This window comes from Mandrillus leucophaeus, unplaced genomic scaffold, assembly GCF_000951045.1.
Source record: "Mandrillus leucophaeus isolate KB7577 unplaced genomic scaffold, Mleu.le_1.0 Scaffold205, whole genome shotgun sequence".
NCBI classification, from domain to species: Eukaryota; Metazoa; Chordata; class Mammalia; order Primates; family Cercopithecidae; genus Mandrillus; species Mandrillus leucophaeus.
The window spans coordinates 865,729-882,490 of record NW_012102088.1 but is presented as its reverse complement, the minus strand read 5'-3'; the positions used below and the strand labels follow the sequence as shown (position 1 = coordinate 882,490).

General features: G+C 46.7%; 1 protein-coding gene across 2 annotated transcripts; it reads right to left on the bottom strand.

Moving 5' to 3' along the window:
* Positions 1-1,146: 1,146 nt before the first annotated feature.
* Positions 1,147-15,301, bottom strand: ZNF530 (zinc finger protein 530). 2 transcript variants are annotated; one of them, XR_001006043.1, is made up of 4 exons: positions 15,052-15,301; positions 10,468-10,597; positions 6,712-8,852; positions 1,147-1,362 (listed from the first exon to the last, which is right to left on the bottom strand). XR_001006043.1 is itself a non-coding variant. In XM_011979684.1 (3 exons), exons 1-3 carry the CDS (start codon positions 15,079-15,081, stop codon positions 7,216-7,218), a joined length of 1,797 nt encoding a protein of 598 aa, XP_011835074.1. In that variant the 5' UTR covers positions 15,082-15,301; the 3' UTR covers positions 6,271-7,215. The 2 variants fall into 2 exon arrangements, 1 of the variants encoding a protein (XP_011835074.1); XM_011979684.1 differs by lacking the exon at positions 1,147-1,362 and having other exon boundaries at positions 6,271-8,852.
* Positions 15,302-16,762: the final 1,461 nt, after the last annotated feature.

Genomic DNA, 16,762 nt, shown 5'->3' with positions numbered 1-16,762 from the left:
GTCCACTCAAATTTCCTTCATTTAAAAAAATATGTGTACTGTAGAGGGAAGCTTTGAGTCAGTTTTGTGAGCCTCGGTTGGGTCAGGGTTAACAGAGAATTGTCCCCAGGCAGGGCCATGGAGTGGAAGAATGGTCTCCAGACAGTGGCTGTGGAGGGATGCTGGAGCTCCCTGAGGCAAGTGGACTAATATAGAGCTCTTCCTGTGGTTTCCTCAGAAAAGAAATACCTGAGAGAACCATGAGGAGGAAGACAGGCAAAAGAAGGTGGTCAAGGAAGACACCTTTCCTGCCTGTATGGTCACTAATGTCCAACCAAAGGAGCAATACTCTTTTATCCAAATGAGAGTTCCTAGCCCAAAAATTGAGATATATCTATTTCCTTTTGGGAATGTTTCTTATCTGAAAAGAAGAAGCATTATAAATGTTTTCATGTGCCAAGACAGGGGCTGCAAAGGTGTTGTCTGAAACCAGAAACAAAGATTTGGAAAATTGGGATCACATTTCTTGGCTGGGAGGTGATTCTCATTTCACCTGCAATTACGCGGACAGTGTCTGAATTGAGAATTGAGATTTACTTATGGTTTAAAAAAATGAAAGAAGGGGGAATGTATGGGGAAAGAAAGACAAAAACATTTGTGAATTGTTTAAATTACTCTAAGTTTTTTTGTTTTTTCTTTGAGACAGAGTCTCGCTGTGTCGCCCAGGATGGAGTGCAGGGCACGATCTCGGCTCACTGCAACCTTCGCCTCCCGGGTTCACGCCATTCTCCTGCCTCAGCTTCCCGAGTAGCTGGGACTACAGGCGCCCGCCACCACGCCTGGCTTTTTTGTATTTTTAGTAAAGACGGGGGTTTCACCATGTTAGCCAGGATGGTCTCGATCTCCTGACCTCATGATCCACCCACCTCGGCCTCCCAAAGTGTTGGGATTACAGGCGTTAGCCACCGCGCCTGGCCAAATTACTCAAAGTTAATAATTCTGTAGTTATTCACAGATACATGAAGAAATGGACCTGGAGACACATATCTGTCATAGGTGAAAACGGTTAAGATGACAGCAAAATTTGAGCAGGAGACATTGAATTCCGAGAAGTGAGCAAATGAAGCTGAGCACACAGCTGTGCTAGAACTATGACCACAAGCAGGGTTTAGTCTCCAAAATGTAATATTTTTTATTTAATTTTGGAGACAGGATCTCGCTGTGTTGCACAGGCTGGAGTGTAGTGGCATGATCATGGCTTGCTGCAGCCTCAAACTCTTAGGCTCAAGGGATCCTCCCACCTCAACCTCCCAAAAAGTTGGGATTACAGATGTGAGCCACCATGCCAGGCCTCTTTTCATTCTTGAAAACACTCAGTAATACCTGGAGGGAGAAGTAAAGAAAACATTTAGAAAGTGCTATCAGAATGTTAATGTGAACAGGGATGCTGTAGTATTATGCTTATTCATAGTTCTAACAAATGTTCAAGGAACACTTACTGTATTTCAGACACTATCTTAACTGCATGGGACATTTACAAAACAAGAGACAGACCGCAGTAGCTTACGCTATACTCAAGAAAGACAGAGGAGGCCGGGCGCGGTGGCTCAAGCCTGTAATCCCAGCACTTTGGGAGGCCGAGACGGGCAGATCACGAGGTCAGGAGATCGAGAGACCATCCTGGCTAACACGGTGAAACCCCCTCTCTACTAAAAAATACAAAAAAACTAGCCGGGCGAGGTGGCGGGCGCCTGTAGTCCCAGCTACTCGGGAGGCTGAGGCAGGAGAATGGCGTAAACCCGGGAGGCGGAGCTTGCAGTGAGCTGAGATCCGGCCACTGCACTCCAGCCTGGGTGACAGAGCAAGACTCCGTCTCAAAAAAAAAAAAAAAAAAAAAAAAAAAAGAAAGAGGAGGAAATATGAAAAAAATGCTAAATTATATGGAGTGTTATAATGTGGCAGGCATAATGGAGAAAAGAGGTGAAAGCACTGAGAAGTGCTGGAATGATATGTAATATTACATAGCCAAGAGAGGCCAATTTGTGGATGGGTCTTTATTGGAAAAGGACATGGAGAGCTCAATGCCACTGAAATAAAAGTTTAATGTTACTCAGAATTCCCCTAGAAATGAGAAGTACAGTACGCCATGCAGGGCCACAGGAGGAACAGGTTTTAGCCTAAAGGAAGAAGCAAGAGCTAGGGGAGCACCTAGGCCAGATCCTTTATTGTGTTTTCCATGGGAAAGGCAAGGCAGATCAGAGCAAACAGCTGAGTACAGGCTAGTCTGAATAATGCTGGTTGGCTTTGATTTACAGGGGTGGTCTCTAGTGGCCTCATACCCTGACCCTGGTGTTAGAGTAGGTAGATATGAGTAGGGCAGGAGAGAGGGACCCCAGGAATTTCAGGCAATTTTGGCATTAAGGATGGGCAATCCATAAATCTTTTCCTCTGAGATAATAAACAGAACAAGAGAGGGACCCCTGAGATGTCCAGCTCTCATTGGGTGAAGGACAGGAGAGCATAAAACTATCCCTCTGAGATGTAAGCGGCCATGATTGGTACCAGGAAGGAAAAGAGTTTTCCAACAGATAGAAGACACCCAGAGCCAGTGAACCGCAATCTCTGATAAGGTTTCAAGCATGCACAAAATGGGGCAAGATGGCAAAATTTGACTGGTATTTGACCTTCCTCTGGGGGTGCTTGACTCGTAAGGGAAAATCACCCCAAACGAGTATATGTATGACTTCAGTAAACAGTCATATTTACTGCATGCGGCCCCTCCCAAGTGCTGGCAGACCACTGTGCATGCAGTAGTCAAGCAACAGCCTACCCAAGGGAGGAGAACAGGGAGCCTGGGAAATGAGCAAATGTATAAAGTTCCAAGCCAAGGATCAAGTGGGGCCCTTGACCTCTCAAGTAATCCACTTGGCCCTCTTTCAAGTGTACTTTGATTCCTTTCACTCCTACTCTAAAACATTTTAATAAATTCTCACTCCTGCTAAAAAAAACTTGCCTTGGTCTCTTCCTCTGCCTTAAACCAACCTCTGCCCTCTCGGTTGAATTTTCTTCTGAGGAGGCAAGGACCAATATTGCTGCGGACTGCTGCAAACTCACTGGCAGTAACGCTGGGACGATTTAGTGCAGGGAAAGTATTGGTTTGGTGAGTAAGCGTTAGATAAAGAGGGTGGTTGGCTTGACTTGCTCCCAAGATAGTTGTTTACTATTTTTAGAAATTAGTGGCCGGGCACGGTGGCTCAAGCCTGTAATCCCAGCACTTTGGGAGGCCGAGACGGGCGGATCACGAGGTCAGGAGATCGAGACCATCCTGGCTAACACGGTGAAACCCCGTCTCTACTAAAAAATACAAAAAAAAAAAACTAGCCGGGCGAGGTGGTGTGCGCCTGTAGTCCCAGCTACTCGGGAGGCTGAGGCAGGAGAATGGCGTGAACCCGGGAGGCGGAGCTTGCAGTGAGCTAAGTCTCTCTGTAACCAGCAAGAATTTTAAGATGTCAAGACATATAATACAAAAAACAAAAACCATGATTAATACATATGCTTCCTTAATGAGAGGGTGGTTGAAAAAGAAGGTTGAGGAATGAGGGCCCTGAACAGACCATTTCACAATTATAAAAATATTCACTTAATATGTATGTTCTTGGAAATTATAAGATGTGCACAATGAATTTGGTGGCTACTGATTCAGGCAAGGTTTTAAGCTCAGAATTTTGTCCAAAACAGTCACTTTGTTATTTTTCTGACATTCAGGGAATATGGCCACTCAGCAGGTGCTGAGGAACACCTTTTCCCTGAGGAACAGCTGTTCCTCCCTGTTTCCTGAGGAACAGTGTTGGGGAACATGGGACATATGCTGGAAACAAGACACCCAATCCACGCTGTTTCAAAACACTGCAAGCTGTCAAGTTGTCCAGTTTCCAACAGAAGTGGGAGGCCCAGATTTTTAAATGGAATAACTTCTTATAGGTTCATTGAGGTGTAATCAACATGCAATATACTGCACATATTTAAAGTGTAACAGTAAGTCTTGAGATATATATATACACACATACACACACACATACACGTATATACCCTTTTGAAATCATCACCCTATCAATGGTGTTGGACATATCTGTCACCCCCAAAGTTAACCTCAGGCCCTTACCTAAGGAGAAGTTTTATAAATAAAACCACACAAAAAAATACACGCTTTATGATGTCTAAAATAAAGTTCCAGAAAATTCAAGTCAATCAGTTGTAAAGGAATGTCAAAAGTTGCCTGCATATTCTGGAATGTATTATAAAAGAGCAAAAGTAAAATATGCAGATGAGATATGCTCATTCTTATGATGACAACAATGCTTCCATGAGTTTACACTTATGTCAGAACTTAAGTTGTACACTTTAAATATGTACAATTTATTCCACATCAGTTATAACTTGATAATTTTTTTTAATGGATGCAATTAACAATCTCAGTCATTGACACTTCAAAAAGTCTGGTTTACTAAGTCTCTATTGACTCTACCGTCTAGCTCCCAGGCCACGTAGAGGCAGCCCTGCTTCAGTGGCAGGAAATACAGGTGAGCAATGAAGGCCATTTCCACCAGCATTAAGAGGATTGCTACTGGATGACAAAAGTCGGACCAAGGACAACTGAATCTCTCTTGACTTCATCTTTTTTTTATTGTCTATGTAGCAATGGCCTTGAAGTAAACAGGCCAGAGAGGCTACAGGAATCCATAAAACCCGTGTTGTCTCTAGTAATGACTTGAGCTACAAGACACACATTTCTAGAGATTTAGGCACACAGTGATCCTGCAGTCATAGTCACTGGAACATCTGTGGATAATTTTTTTTTTTTTTTTTTTTTGAGACGGAGTTTCGCTATTGTTGCCCAGGCTGAAGTGCAATGGCGTGATCTTGGCTCACTGCAACCTCCACCTCCCAGGTTCAAGAGATTCTCCTGCCTCAGTCTCCTGAGTAGCTGGGATTACTGGTGCCCACCACCACACCCAGCTAATTTTTTACTTTTAGTAGAGACAGGGTTTCGCCATGTTGACTAGGCTGGTCTCAAACTCCTGACCTCAGGTGATCCACCCGCCTCGGTCTCCTAAAGTGCTGGGATTACAGGTGTGAGCCATCGCGCCCGGTCTTTTTTTTTTTTTTTTTAAACAGTCTCTCTCCATCACCCAGGCTGGAGTGCAGTGGTGTGGTCTCAGCTCACTGCAACCTCCACCTCTGGGTTCAAGTTATTCTCGGTGCGTCAGCTTTCTGAGCAGCTGGGATTATAGACATGCACAACTGTACCTGGCTAATTTTTGTATTTTTAGTAGAGATGGGGTTTCACCATGTTGGCCAGTCTGGTCTCTGACTCCTGACCTCAAGTGATCTGCACACTATGGCTTCCCAAAGTGTGGGGATTACAGGCGTGAGCCACTGTGACTGGCCTGAATGGATCTTTTTTTTTTTTTTTTGAGACAGAGTCTCACTCTGCTGCCTAGGCTGGAGTGCAGTGGTGCAATCTCGGCTTACTGCAACCTCTGCCTCCCAAGTTCAAGCAATTCTCTGCCTCAGCCTCCCGAGTAGCTGGGGTTACAGGCGCCCACCATCATGCCCAGCTAATTTTTGTATTTTTAGCAGAGATGGGGTTTCACCATCTTGGCCAGGCTGGTCTTGAACTCCTGACCTCGTGATCCACCCACCTCGGCCTCCCAAAGTGCTAGGATTAAAGGTGTGAACCACTGCACCCGGCCGGATGAAGCTTTATATGAGGAACAGTCCATGTAATTTGCTGCAGTCTCCTCCATTCCCTAGTATTCAACACAGCATTTCTTTACCAATTATGTTTCCCTCCAGCCCCATAGTTTTATACCTAGGGACACTAGCTCACTGAATTTTGTGTTTCAAGGGACACAGCGCCTTCACAGGACCTCATTAAGGGATTCTAAACATTGCAGGGCATTATGTGATATCCTCAATCAACAAGAAAAACTTTGTGTTGTCTCCAGAAACAATGGAAGTTGTCACAACTGCCCCCTCTGCAGAATGACCTCTGAGCCCACATGCAGGCAAAAATCAGAACCAGAAAGCCCTGCAGTGTCTCCTAGAAAGCCTTGGTAGCAATGCAAAATAGGCCAAAAATGGAGCAAAAGCTATATTCTGTCAGCATACTGTCCCGTCTGAGGCAAACAAAATTTGAATCCCCACAAATGTTATATACCCTTTTAAGCTGACAGAGTCCTATTATGTCTCCAAACTACTCCACAGTTAATACAACTTACAAGATTAAAGGTTCTTAAACAAAAGGCCTTTATCATTGCACAAGCCAGTTAACAGGCAGTTCCTGGTACATGATGGAAGCTAAAAAATGCTTCATCACAAGCATTGCCTGAGATCAACAATGTCCTCAAAAAAGGCAGTCCTCTGGAAGCTGCCAGCAGAATTCAGGTCAGGTCCTGGGGCCAACAATGGGGTAGTTACATGCACTATGTAGCCAGAGGAGGAAATGAGAAATCCCCCTAAGAGCTTAGACTACTCATACTTTCCTCCAACTAATGGAAGAAGGCTGCCTCCCTGAGCATGCTAGGGTGGTGACTGATGCACACTCTGTGGGTCTCCCAGGGGGTAGAGATGAAAAGGCTTCAGCCACAGAAACTGGCAGTGATATGAATCTGGTAAGGTCCCTGGGCAGGTTTAGAGAGTACAACATAGCTACACATGCTTCCCACATACCTCAAATTTATGGGAAATCCATAGATGTTTGGATACATGAGTCACATCAGAAGAAGGCTCTTCTCAAAGGCTAGCCTCCAGCGCCATCATACCAAATTAAAACAAACAAACAAACAAAAACACACAAATTCACAGCATATATAAGGCCTTTCTTCTTTGGGAAATCTTGTGTTAAATGTGACAACACAAGCTGGGCATGGTGGCTTACGCCTGTAATCCCAGCACTTTGGGAGGCCGAAGCATGTGGATCACCTGAGGTCAGGAGTTCAAGACCAGCCCGACCAACATGGTGAAACCTTGTTTCTACTAAAAATACAAAAATTAGCTGGGCATGGCGGCAGGTGCCTGTAATCTCAGGTACTCAGGAGGCTGTGGCAGGAGAATCACCTGATTCCAGGAGGCGGGGGTTGCAGTGAGCCCAGATTGCACCATTGTACTCCAGCCAGGGTGACAAGAGCGAAATTCCATCTCAAAAAAAAAAAGTGACAAAATAATTTCCCACATTCACTGCACGTGAACTCTTCTGTGTCTTAAGAGGCCAGAGCTTTGGCTAAAGGATTTCCCACATTCACTGCATTCATAAGGCCTTTCTCCAGTGTGAACTCTCTTGTGTTGAATGAGGTGATTTTTGCGGGTAAAAGATTTCCCACATTCGCTGCACTCATAAGGCCTTTCTCCAGTGTGAACTCTCCTATGCTGAAGGAGGGCAGAGCTTTGGCTATAGGATTTCCCACATTCATTGCACTCATAAGGCCTTTCATTAGTGTGAACGGTCTGGTGTCGAATGAGGTGGGTTTTTCGGATAAAAGATTTCCCACATACACTGCACTCATAAGGCCTTTCTCCAGTGTGAACTGTCTGGTGCCGAATGAGGTCAGTTTTGCAACTAAATGATTTTTCACATTCACTGCACTCATAAGGCTTTGTTTTAGTGTGAGCTCTTCTGTGTCGAAAGAGGCCAGAGCTTTGGCTAAAATCTTTCCCACATTCACTGCACTCATAAGGCCTTTCTCCAGTGTGAACTCTTTGGTGTTGAATGAGGACAGATTTCTGGCCAAATGATTTCCCACATTCACTGCACACATAAGGCCTTTCTCCAGTGTGAAATCTTTGGTGGTGAATGAGGTACATATTGCAACTAAATGATTTCCCACATTCACTACACTCATAAGGCCTTGCTCCAGTGTGAACTCTCCGGTGTCGAAAGAGGTTAGTGCTATGGCTAAAGGATTTTCCACATTCACTGCACTCATAAGGCCTTGTGCTAGTGTGGGCACTCCTGTGACGATAGAGGTTAGTGCTGTGGCTAAAAGATTTCCCACACTCACTGCACTCATAAGGCCTTTCTCCAGTGTGAACTCGTTGATGTTGAATGAGGACAGATATCTGGCGAAAGGATTTGCCACATTCACTGCAGTCATAAGGCCTTTCTCCAGTGTGAACTCTTTGGTGTTGAGTTAGGTGACTTTTGCGACTAAATGACTTCCCACATTCACTACATTCATGAGTGCTTGTTCTATTGTGTGCTTTCCTGTGTCGAAGAAAGCCAGAACTTTGACTGAAGGATTTCCCACATTCACTGCACTCGTAAGGCCTTTCTCCAGAGTCAGCTCTTTGGTGCTGAATGAATACAGAGTTTTCTCTAAAAGATTTCCTGGATTCAGTGTATTTGAGAGGCTTTTGTCCAGTGGGAACTCTGAAGTGTCGAATCCTGCTGTGTGGTCTCTCACTGCTGGGAGTCACCTGAAGCTGGAGAAGTCCTGAGGTGGCTGAAAAGTCCCTCCCAACGTCCCCAAACATGAAGGGTTTTCCTGACACATGGAACCTGTAGTTCATCATAAATGAGGCCTGGTCCCCATCCATTTCAAAGAGCTTCTCTCCATTATCAAGCTTCTGGAGCTGGTGAAGGTTTGAATTCATCCAGAAATCTGATGCCCCACCCAAGTACAATTTCTGTCCACAGGGTGAGGCTTTGAGCTCAATCATTTGTAAAGTGTCTCTCAGGACTGGGGTACAAATCTCACAGGGGTGACTCTTATCAGTGGATGTATCTGCCTTGGGAGTCCTGCCCTGTGACAGTTCTGCCACAGAAATGCTCTCTGCAGAAGGTGCCCCCTCATCTTCTGCTCCACACCAACAACCTGAAAGAAGAGAAATGCTGAGAAAATGCAGGTTCAGTACGGTGTGAGAAGTTACATCAAAAATGTGTGTCAGACAAAGAATGAGTCTAAGAAAATGTTCTTAGGATACGAGAGCTGGTGGCAATTTGGGGAAAAAGGGCTCTACAAGTCACAGAAAACAAGGGAGGCCTTATGAGATGAAAGACACAAAGTTGGGGCACAACTCAGAGAGAAAAGGTAGGGTCTCTGACTCACTATTCTTCCAGAAGCTTTTATCAGGACCTCCTCCCCTGATGAGAAGAGAGGACTTCGGTATCCTGCACAGATTATTGGTGTCCAGGCCCAGGAGAAACCCACGGGAACTGAATACTAGGTGTGGAAGGACTATTTAAAAACATGTGCACATCTGACAACATATTACATGTGAGTCAGTGTTAGAGAACACTCAGAAGTTGCACTGGGAAGGAACAGGTAACACATGGAGGCCAGAAATTGGGAGCAGCTAAGGGCTGGAAGTCATGGATGAAATAAAAATCAGAACATGTGTAGAAATGAAAAAAAAAGGCCAGGCGCTGTGGCTTATGCCTGTAATCCCAGCACTTTGGGAGGCTGAGGTGGGCGGATCACGAGGTCAGGAGATCTAGATCATCCTGGCTAACATGGTGAAACCCCAGCTAACATGGTGAAACCCTGTCTTTACTGAAAATACAAAAAAATAGCCAGGCGTGGTGGCGGGTGCCTGTAGTCCCAGTTACTCGGGGGGCTGAGGCAGGAGAATGGCGTGAACTCAGGAGGCGGAGCTTGCAGTGAGCAGAGATCACGCCACTGCACTCCACCCTGGGCAACAGAGTGAGACTCTGTCTCAAAAAAAAAAAAAAAAAAGAAAAGGAAAAAAAGATAGAAATGATGTATGTCCTATGGAATTGGCACCCAATCACTGAGAACTCAGGACAGGTTTATGGTGTGATTAGAAACAGCCCTAGCATCTTGCCCTCCCTTAGTTGTCACTCATCAGGGCCAGGACTCCTCTGAGAGTATCTTGCCATTTGCACCCCATAAAGCAACCAGAGCCATCCCCCAATCCCAGTTGTGCAACTATACCGGGCCTGTAAGATGCAAGCCCTAAAGGGTAGACCAGAGAGGTGCACAGCCAGCACTGGCACAGAGCAACTCAGCACATGACAAACTACAGCAGTGAAAAATAATGTTACAAGAAAATCTTTTAGGTGGATCTTTATGAAAAGCCTATGGACCAATTAGTAGTTACCATCATGATGCCTGCAATTATTGAAACAGGCAGCTTGAGATTTTAGTTAGAAGCAAAAGGCAGAACACGGAGCAAACAGCATCCTAGAAGTGGACAAAGCCATCCTGTCATGGAGAAGGCAAGGACAAATCCTTTAGGTTGAGAGAAAGATCCTGTCTCCCAGACCCTTCACAGCATGCCTAGAGGCAATAGGTGTTAGGATAGTCTGGAGAGTGCCTTGCTTGGTGATGTCCCCCAGAATACATACGCCAAGAAAGTGGGAAGGTCTGTAGAGCTCAGGGTCTAACTGAAGAAAGAACAGAGCTGCCTCAGGGACAGGGGAAAAGGAGAGACCCACAAAAGACACTGGGAGGAATAGGAGGGCCTTACCTAGGGATGCCATAACTGCAAAGTTCTCCAGCATCACATCATGGTACAGGAGCCTCTGCGTCTCATCAAGGAGCTCCCACTCCTCCTGGGAGAAGTGAATGGCCACATCCTCAAAGGCTACAAAACCCTGCTATGATGGGGACAGTTCATTCCATGATCAGCATCTTTCCTAGGACCCCAAGTTGATTCCCCCACACGTCCATCCCTGGCTCACCCTCCTCCCCATCTCCCCACCTCAGAGAATATGTCCATCCCCCACACGTTGATTCCCCCCACGTCCATCCCTGGCTCATCCTCCTCCCCATCTCAGGAAATACAACAGGCCCTGATGCCACTGATGCCCACTGTCTCCTCATGGTCCCATTGGTCACTGTACTGTCCCATAGCAACAACAGGCAGGTGGACAGATAGAAACCACATTCTCATGTCTATAAATTCTCCTGGAATCCCTCAGACCATGGCTCCCAAACACAACTGAAGGTCTGGGTTCACATTTCGCTCTCATGTCCTCAATGTCCAGACTCATGAAACAAAAGCTCACACTCCCTCTTCATATGTGCATCACTCTTTCCACCACACCTCTCTCACCCAACTCACTCCCTCAGCCACTTCCACCCCGATCCCACAACACAGGCATCTCTCCTGACTTCCTATGTGTTACTCAGCACAAGACATCTAGAAAGTGCTAGCAAATTCAAACGAGTTCCAGGACTACCCAGACCTCTGATGGTCCCTACTGCCACAGGTAGCCCCATATCCTGCTCTGAAGCCCTCCCTACCTGAGTCTATTCCTTTCATCAACCTCAGCTACCCAGCACCACATACATATGTCAGATACACATGGCCTTTTCCAACTTGTATTGCACTAAACAGTAACTGCCTTCCTCTCTTGCTACCCTTCATTCCAGTGGCCCTCCACCCAAGGTTAAGTGATGCTCCCAGATGACTACTTCTGCCCCTAAACTTATCCACCAGCCTGCATGAAACTCCGTAGGCATAGGAGCAGTCATAAGATCCTGGTGAGGCCATAGAGCAGTAAAGCATGAGGTCTGGCTTCAGCCTCATCTTGTCTGAAATCCCACTAGGTCTCTAATATGGTTTGGCTGTGTCTCCACCCAAATCTCATCTTGAATTGTAACTCCCACAATTCCTATGTGTCATGGGAGGGATCCAGTAGGAGGTAACTGAATCATGGGGGTGGGTCTTTCTTGTGCTGTCCTCGCAATAGTGAATAAGTCTCACGAGAACTGATGGTTTGAAGGCCGGTCGCAGTGGCTCACGCCTCTAATCCCAGAACTTTGGGAGGCCAAGGCAGGCGGATCACTTGAGGTCAGGAGTTTGAGACCAGCCTGGCCAATGTGGCGAAACCCCGTCTCTACTAAAAATATGAAAATTAGCTAGGTGCGGTGGCGCACACCTGTAATCCCAGCTACTTGGGAGGCTGAGACAGGAGAATCCCTTGAGTCTAGGAGGTGGAGGCTGTAGGGAACTGAGATCTCACCACTGCCCTCCAGCCTGGGAACAGAGCAAGACTTCATCTCAAAAAAAAAAAGAACTGATGGTTTTAAAAAGAGGAGTTCCCCTGCACAAACTCTCTTTTTGCCTGCTGCCATCCATGTAAGATGTGACTTGCTCCTCCTTGCTTTCCACTGATTGTGAGGCCTCCCCAGCCATGTGGAACTGTAAGTCCATTAAACCTCTTTTTCTTCCCAGTATCAGGTATGTCTTTATCAGTAGCATGAAAACGGACTACTGCAGCCTCCACATCCATCTTAGGTTCACTCATCCTTCATAAACCTGGCCACCTGCCTGGTATCCTCTCTCTATATTATTCCTAGGCCCACTTCCCTCTATAACCTGTGTTTGTGATTTCCACAACATCCATCCAGATACCCAAGTATGGTACCCTCTTGTGCCTCCCACGCCTCCCTTTCCTGGGCCTGCTATTAATATTATCATCATGACCCGGAATCCCACTACTAAATGGGATCTATGATGTTACGGGCTCAAGTTTCTGTCCCATGCCCACCCACAAAATGCTTATGTTGAAGCACTAACACAATGAAGCGTAATATAGTGTGATAGTATTTGGAGATGGAATCTTTGGGTGGTAATTAGATTTACATCAGGTCAAAAGAGCCCTCATGATGGAATTAATGCTTTTGTAAGAATAGAGGCCGGGCGTGGTGGCTCAAGCCTGTAATCCCAGCACTTTGGGAGGCCGAGGTGGGCGGATCATGAGGTCAGGAGATCGAGACCATCCTGGCTAACACGGTGAAACCCCGTCTCTACTAAAATACAAAAAACTAGCCGGGCGAGGTGGCGGGCGCCTGTAGTCCCAGCTACTCGGGAGGCTGAGGCAGGAGAATGGCGTGAACCCGGGAGGCGGAGCTTGCAGTGAGCTGAGATCCGGCCACTGCACTCCAGCCTGGGCGACAGAGCGAGACTCCGTAAAAAAAAAAAAAAAAAAAAAAAGAATAGAAAGAGATTCCTTGCTTTCTTCACATACTCCCTCCCAGGAAAGGCCATGTGAGGACAAAGCAAGAAGGCAGCCACTGCAAGCCAAGAAGCAGCCCATCACAAATAAGTGAATCTATAGGCACCCTGATGTAGAATTTCCTAGCCTGAAGAACTGTGAGAAACACATTTTTGCTGTTTAAGCCACCAATATAGGCTATTTCATTATCAACCCAAGGTAAGACACTGATATAGCCTGGATATTTATCCCCTTCAAATCTCACCTGGAAATGTGATCCCCAGTGTTGGAAGTGGGGCCTAGTGGGAGGTTATCTGGGTCATGGAGGTGGATCCCTCATGAATGGCATAGTATCTTCCCCACAGTAATAAGTTCACATGAGACCTGGTCACTAAAAAGAGACTGGTGCCTCCCTTCTGTCTTGCTGGCTCCCTTTTTGCCTTCTGCAATGAATGGAAGCTTCCTGAGGCTCTCACCAGAAGTGGACACTAGCACTAAGCTTCCTGTACAGCCTGCAGAACTATAAGCTATAATAAACCTTGTTTCTTTATAAACTACCCAGCCTTAGGTATTTTTTTTATAGTAATGCAAATGGCCTAACAGACATAGGGCTCCATCCTAGTTCAATACTATCCTCCACTCTTTGTAGAAGTTTCTATCCTGCACCCCTCCTCAGAGTCCAAGACCTGTGTGTCCACTTAGCCACTTGATACAGCTACTTACTTATTCTCTAAAACATTTCATATTTTTAACATGGACAAAACACAATCCTGATATCCTGAGTGAAAAGTAATCCTACTATCTACTTGATTCTCCCAGTAGATGGAGCTTCTATGCTTCCAGCTGCTAAACCCAAAAAGCCTTGAATCATCCCTTCTTCTCTCTCAGTCCCAATACCAGAAAATCAGAGCCAACTTACAATCCAAAATTCAACCATTTCTACCACACTGTGGCCACTACTCTGGCCCACATCATCTACACTCGCCTGGACTATTGCATTAGTCTCCTCTTTCCTCTTTGGTATTGCTACCAACTCGCTTAAACCCACAGTCTGTTGTCTGTGCTCAGCCACAGGAGCCTCATGAGGCCTGGGGAAGATCACTTCCCTCTTCTGCTCCAAATCTTCGCTGCTGCCATCATCTCCAGAACAAAGACATCCGATACAGTCATTTAATTTCTAGCTTCTGTACCTCTGCTCTCTGTTCCCATGAGAAGGAAATGAGACTTGAGGTTCTCTTAACCAGCTCAGCCTCACTCCAAGCAGCTCCAAACACCTGTACTTATCTCTGGGACGAACTTCCACATTCATTCTATTATTTGCCAGCAACAGGTACCACCTCATAGAATACCCACCCTGGGCATATTTTGTTCAGAGTCCCTAGGCTCAAAGCCTGGAAAAGCGGTAAGTAAAGAATCCCAGGTCACCACAGTCCCAGTCCCACAGATCCCGTTGCTGGAATCAGTGAGGTTCTGGATTTCCTCCACTTACCCTTGTAGTGTCTGTAAGTTCTTCTTACAGACCTATAAGTATTAGTGGCAATCTGTGGGACGAGACATGTTCTGAGAGGCAGGTGACCACATTGCGGCTCCATGGGCTTCTGGTTCCAATGTGTAACACCAGAGCCAGGTGTCCTGGGATGACCGCTTTATATCTGGGCGTCAGTCCTTGGTGCTGACTTTTATCAGCTTTGTGACCTCGTAAAAAGACCAGGTCCCTCCACGCCTGCTATCATCACTGCCCTTCCAGTGAGTTCCTCTGAACAGCTTTTGTGACACTTTTAGAAGCGTGACTGGGGCCGTGCCCCTTTTCTGTCCTACGCGCTGTGGCCCTCAGTGTGCTTGTGAAACTCAGCGGGGCGAATGCAGCGTGGCGCTGCCCCACCCTCTGCTCCCTGCACGCGTGAGGCCGGCCTGGGTCTCCCCAGCCTCCTGGCTCAGGCGCAGCTCCAAGCCGTCGCTCTCCCGCTCCCTGCTACGCTACCAGAAACGAGACCCAGCATCAGAGCCTCACTGTGCTGGACAACGCGGTCCGGCTGCAGAAAACCCTTCACGCGCCCCTCAGTTTCGGGTGGGGAGGGCGGAGGAGGCCGGGAGGACGCAGCGCTCACCAGGGTCGGGGCCCGCATTGCCGCCGCCATCGGACTCTGGGCGCAGCGGGCCGGGAGCCGTGGACGATCCGGGCGGGGACACGAGCAAAGCAATCACCACCGCCGGCGACCGTCAGGCCCCGGCTGTGCAGCTGGGAAAACCACTCTCCTCGCGCCTTCTCGCTGTCAGCACCTGGGTCCAGATCCGGCACCCGCGGATGGAACTGACACAAGCCAAAGTGCCCGCCACTGGGAGGACGCCGGAAGTCCCGCCCAGACAAGTTGGGCAGAGCGGAAAAGTCCCTCCCCCGGGACGCATTGGCTCCACGCCAAGTGCCTGGCGCACGGGCCTCTGGGTAATGTAGTTCTCACCGCTTCCTCGGCTGGCAGAGGTTGCTCTTCTCCTGGACCTCAGGGAGGAATGGCCCCGTGCTATGGAGGGGAAGCCTGAGAGGTGGCGTCTCCAGCCTCCTTGGACCAGGGACGAGCTTCGCTGCTGTAAGGTACCATACAGAGATTTTTGGAGAGTATTGTGTACAACTAGTCACCTAGGTAGTGAGAGTCATTCAGATACAAAATGCCTGTATCCATGGTGAGAACCTAGTAAACATTACCTTCTTTCTCCACACATTTATGTAGAGTAGAACGTTAGAGTCAGCTTTGTGAATTTCATTATGCTCAGTAAGAAATGAGGGAAATAGAGTTTACATAGAGCCACGACAGGAATGATAAAACATCTGTTAGCTCGCACCGAAGCAGGAGGACGAAAGTGGAATTCTGTCTCTGGTTCTCACAGAAAATGCCTCTCCTGCCTGTGTAATCAGTAAGTGTGTCTAACCCTGTAAGGAACAGTGTTTTATTCATATACTATTTCTTCCTGCATATTCTTAGATATGCTTCTTTTAGGATTGTAGCAACTTTCTAAACAGAAGAGCCACTTAGCATATGTCATTTTAAAGTAGAACAGTGTCTGTAGTGTTCACAGTCCGAGCACTTGCGCAAAGGGGACACCAGAATGCCAGAATAAAGGTTAGGGACACCTAGCTTTCATCTCTTTGATGGGAAATTGTGATCATTGATACTGTTACTGCAGGGACAGTGCCTGCAAGGGGAGTTGAGATTATCTCAGAAAAACAGTTGTGAAATGAAAATTGCTGAAAGCCATTGTGTTAGGATTCTCCAGAGAAACACAGACCCAATAGGGTACATAGATGTACAAGAGGGGATTTATTATGGGAATTGGCTCATCCAGTTATGGAGACTAAGAAGTCCCAGGATATGCCTTTTGCAACCTGGTAAATAACGAAGTTGGGTGGTATTCAGTCTGCATCTGAAGGCCTGAAAACCAAGGGAGTCTATGGTGAAATTCCCAGTTGGAGGCTGAAGGCCTGAGAACTGGGTGAGGGTCATTCTTGTATGTTCCAGAGTCCAAAGGCCCAAAATCCAAGAACTTTAATGTTGGAAAGCAGAAGAAGATGGATGACCCAGGACAAGCAGAGAGTAACTTGCTCTTTCTCTGCCTTTTTGTTCTATTTTGGTTCTCAAAGCATTGGATGTTGCCCTCTAACACTGATGAGGCCAGATCTCCTTTACGTTGTCTACAGACTCAAATGCTAGTATCTTCCATAAACATTCTCACAGACACATCCTATATTAAGGTTTTCCCAACTATTTCGGTAGCCCTTAATGCAGGCAAGTTGGCACAAAACATTAAACATCACAACTATTAATA

Excerpts from the sequence above, each read along its gene's own strand:
- ZNF530 (XM_011979684.1), bottom strand. The coding sequence starts at position 15,081 with ATGGCGGCGGCAATGCGGGCCCCGACCCTG. Across the intron at positions 10,598-15,051 it reads CAATGCGGGCCCCGACCCTG|CAGGGTTTTGTAGCCTTTGA; the intron begins GTGAGCGCTGCG and ends TCCCCATCATAG. Across the intron at positions 8,853-10,467 it reads TGCAGTTATGGCATCCCTAG|GTTGTTGGTGTGGAGCAGAA; the intron begins GTAAGGCCCTCC and ends CTCTTCTTTCAG.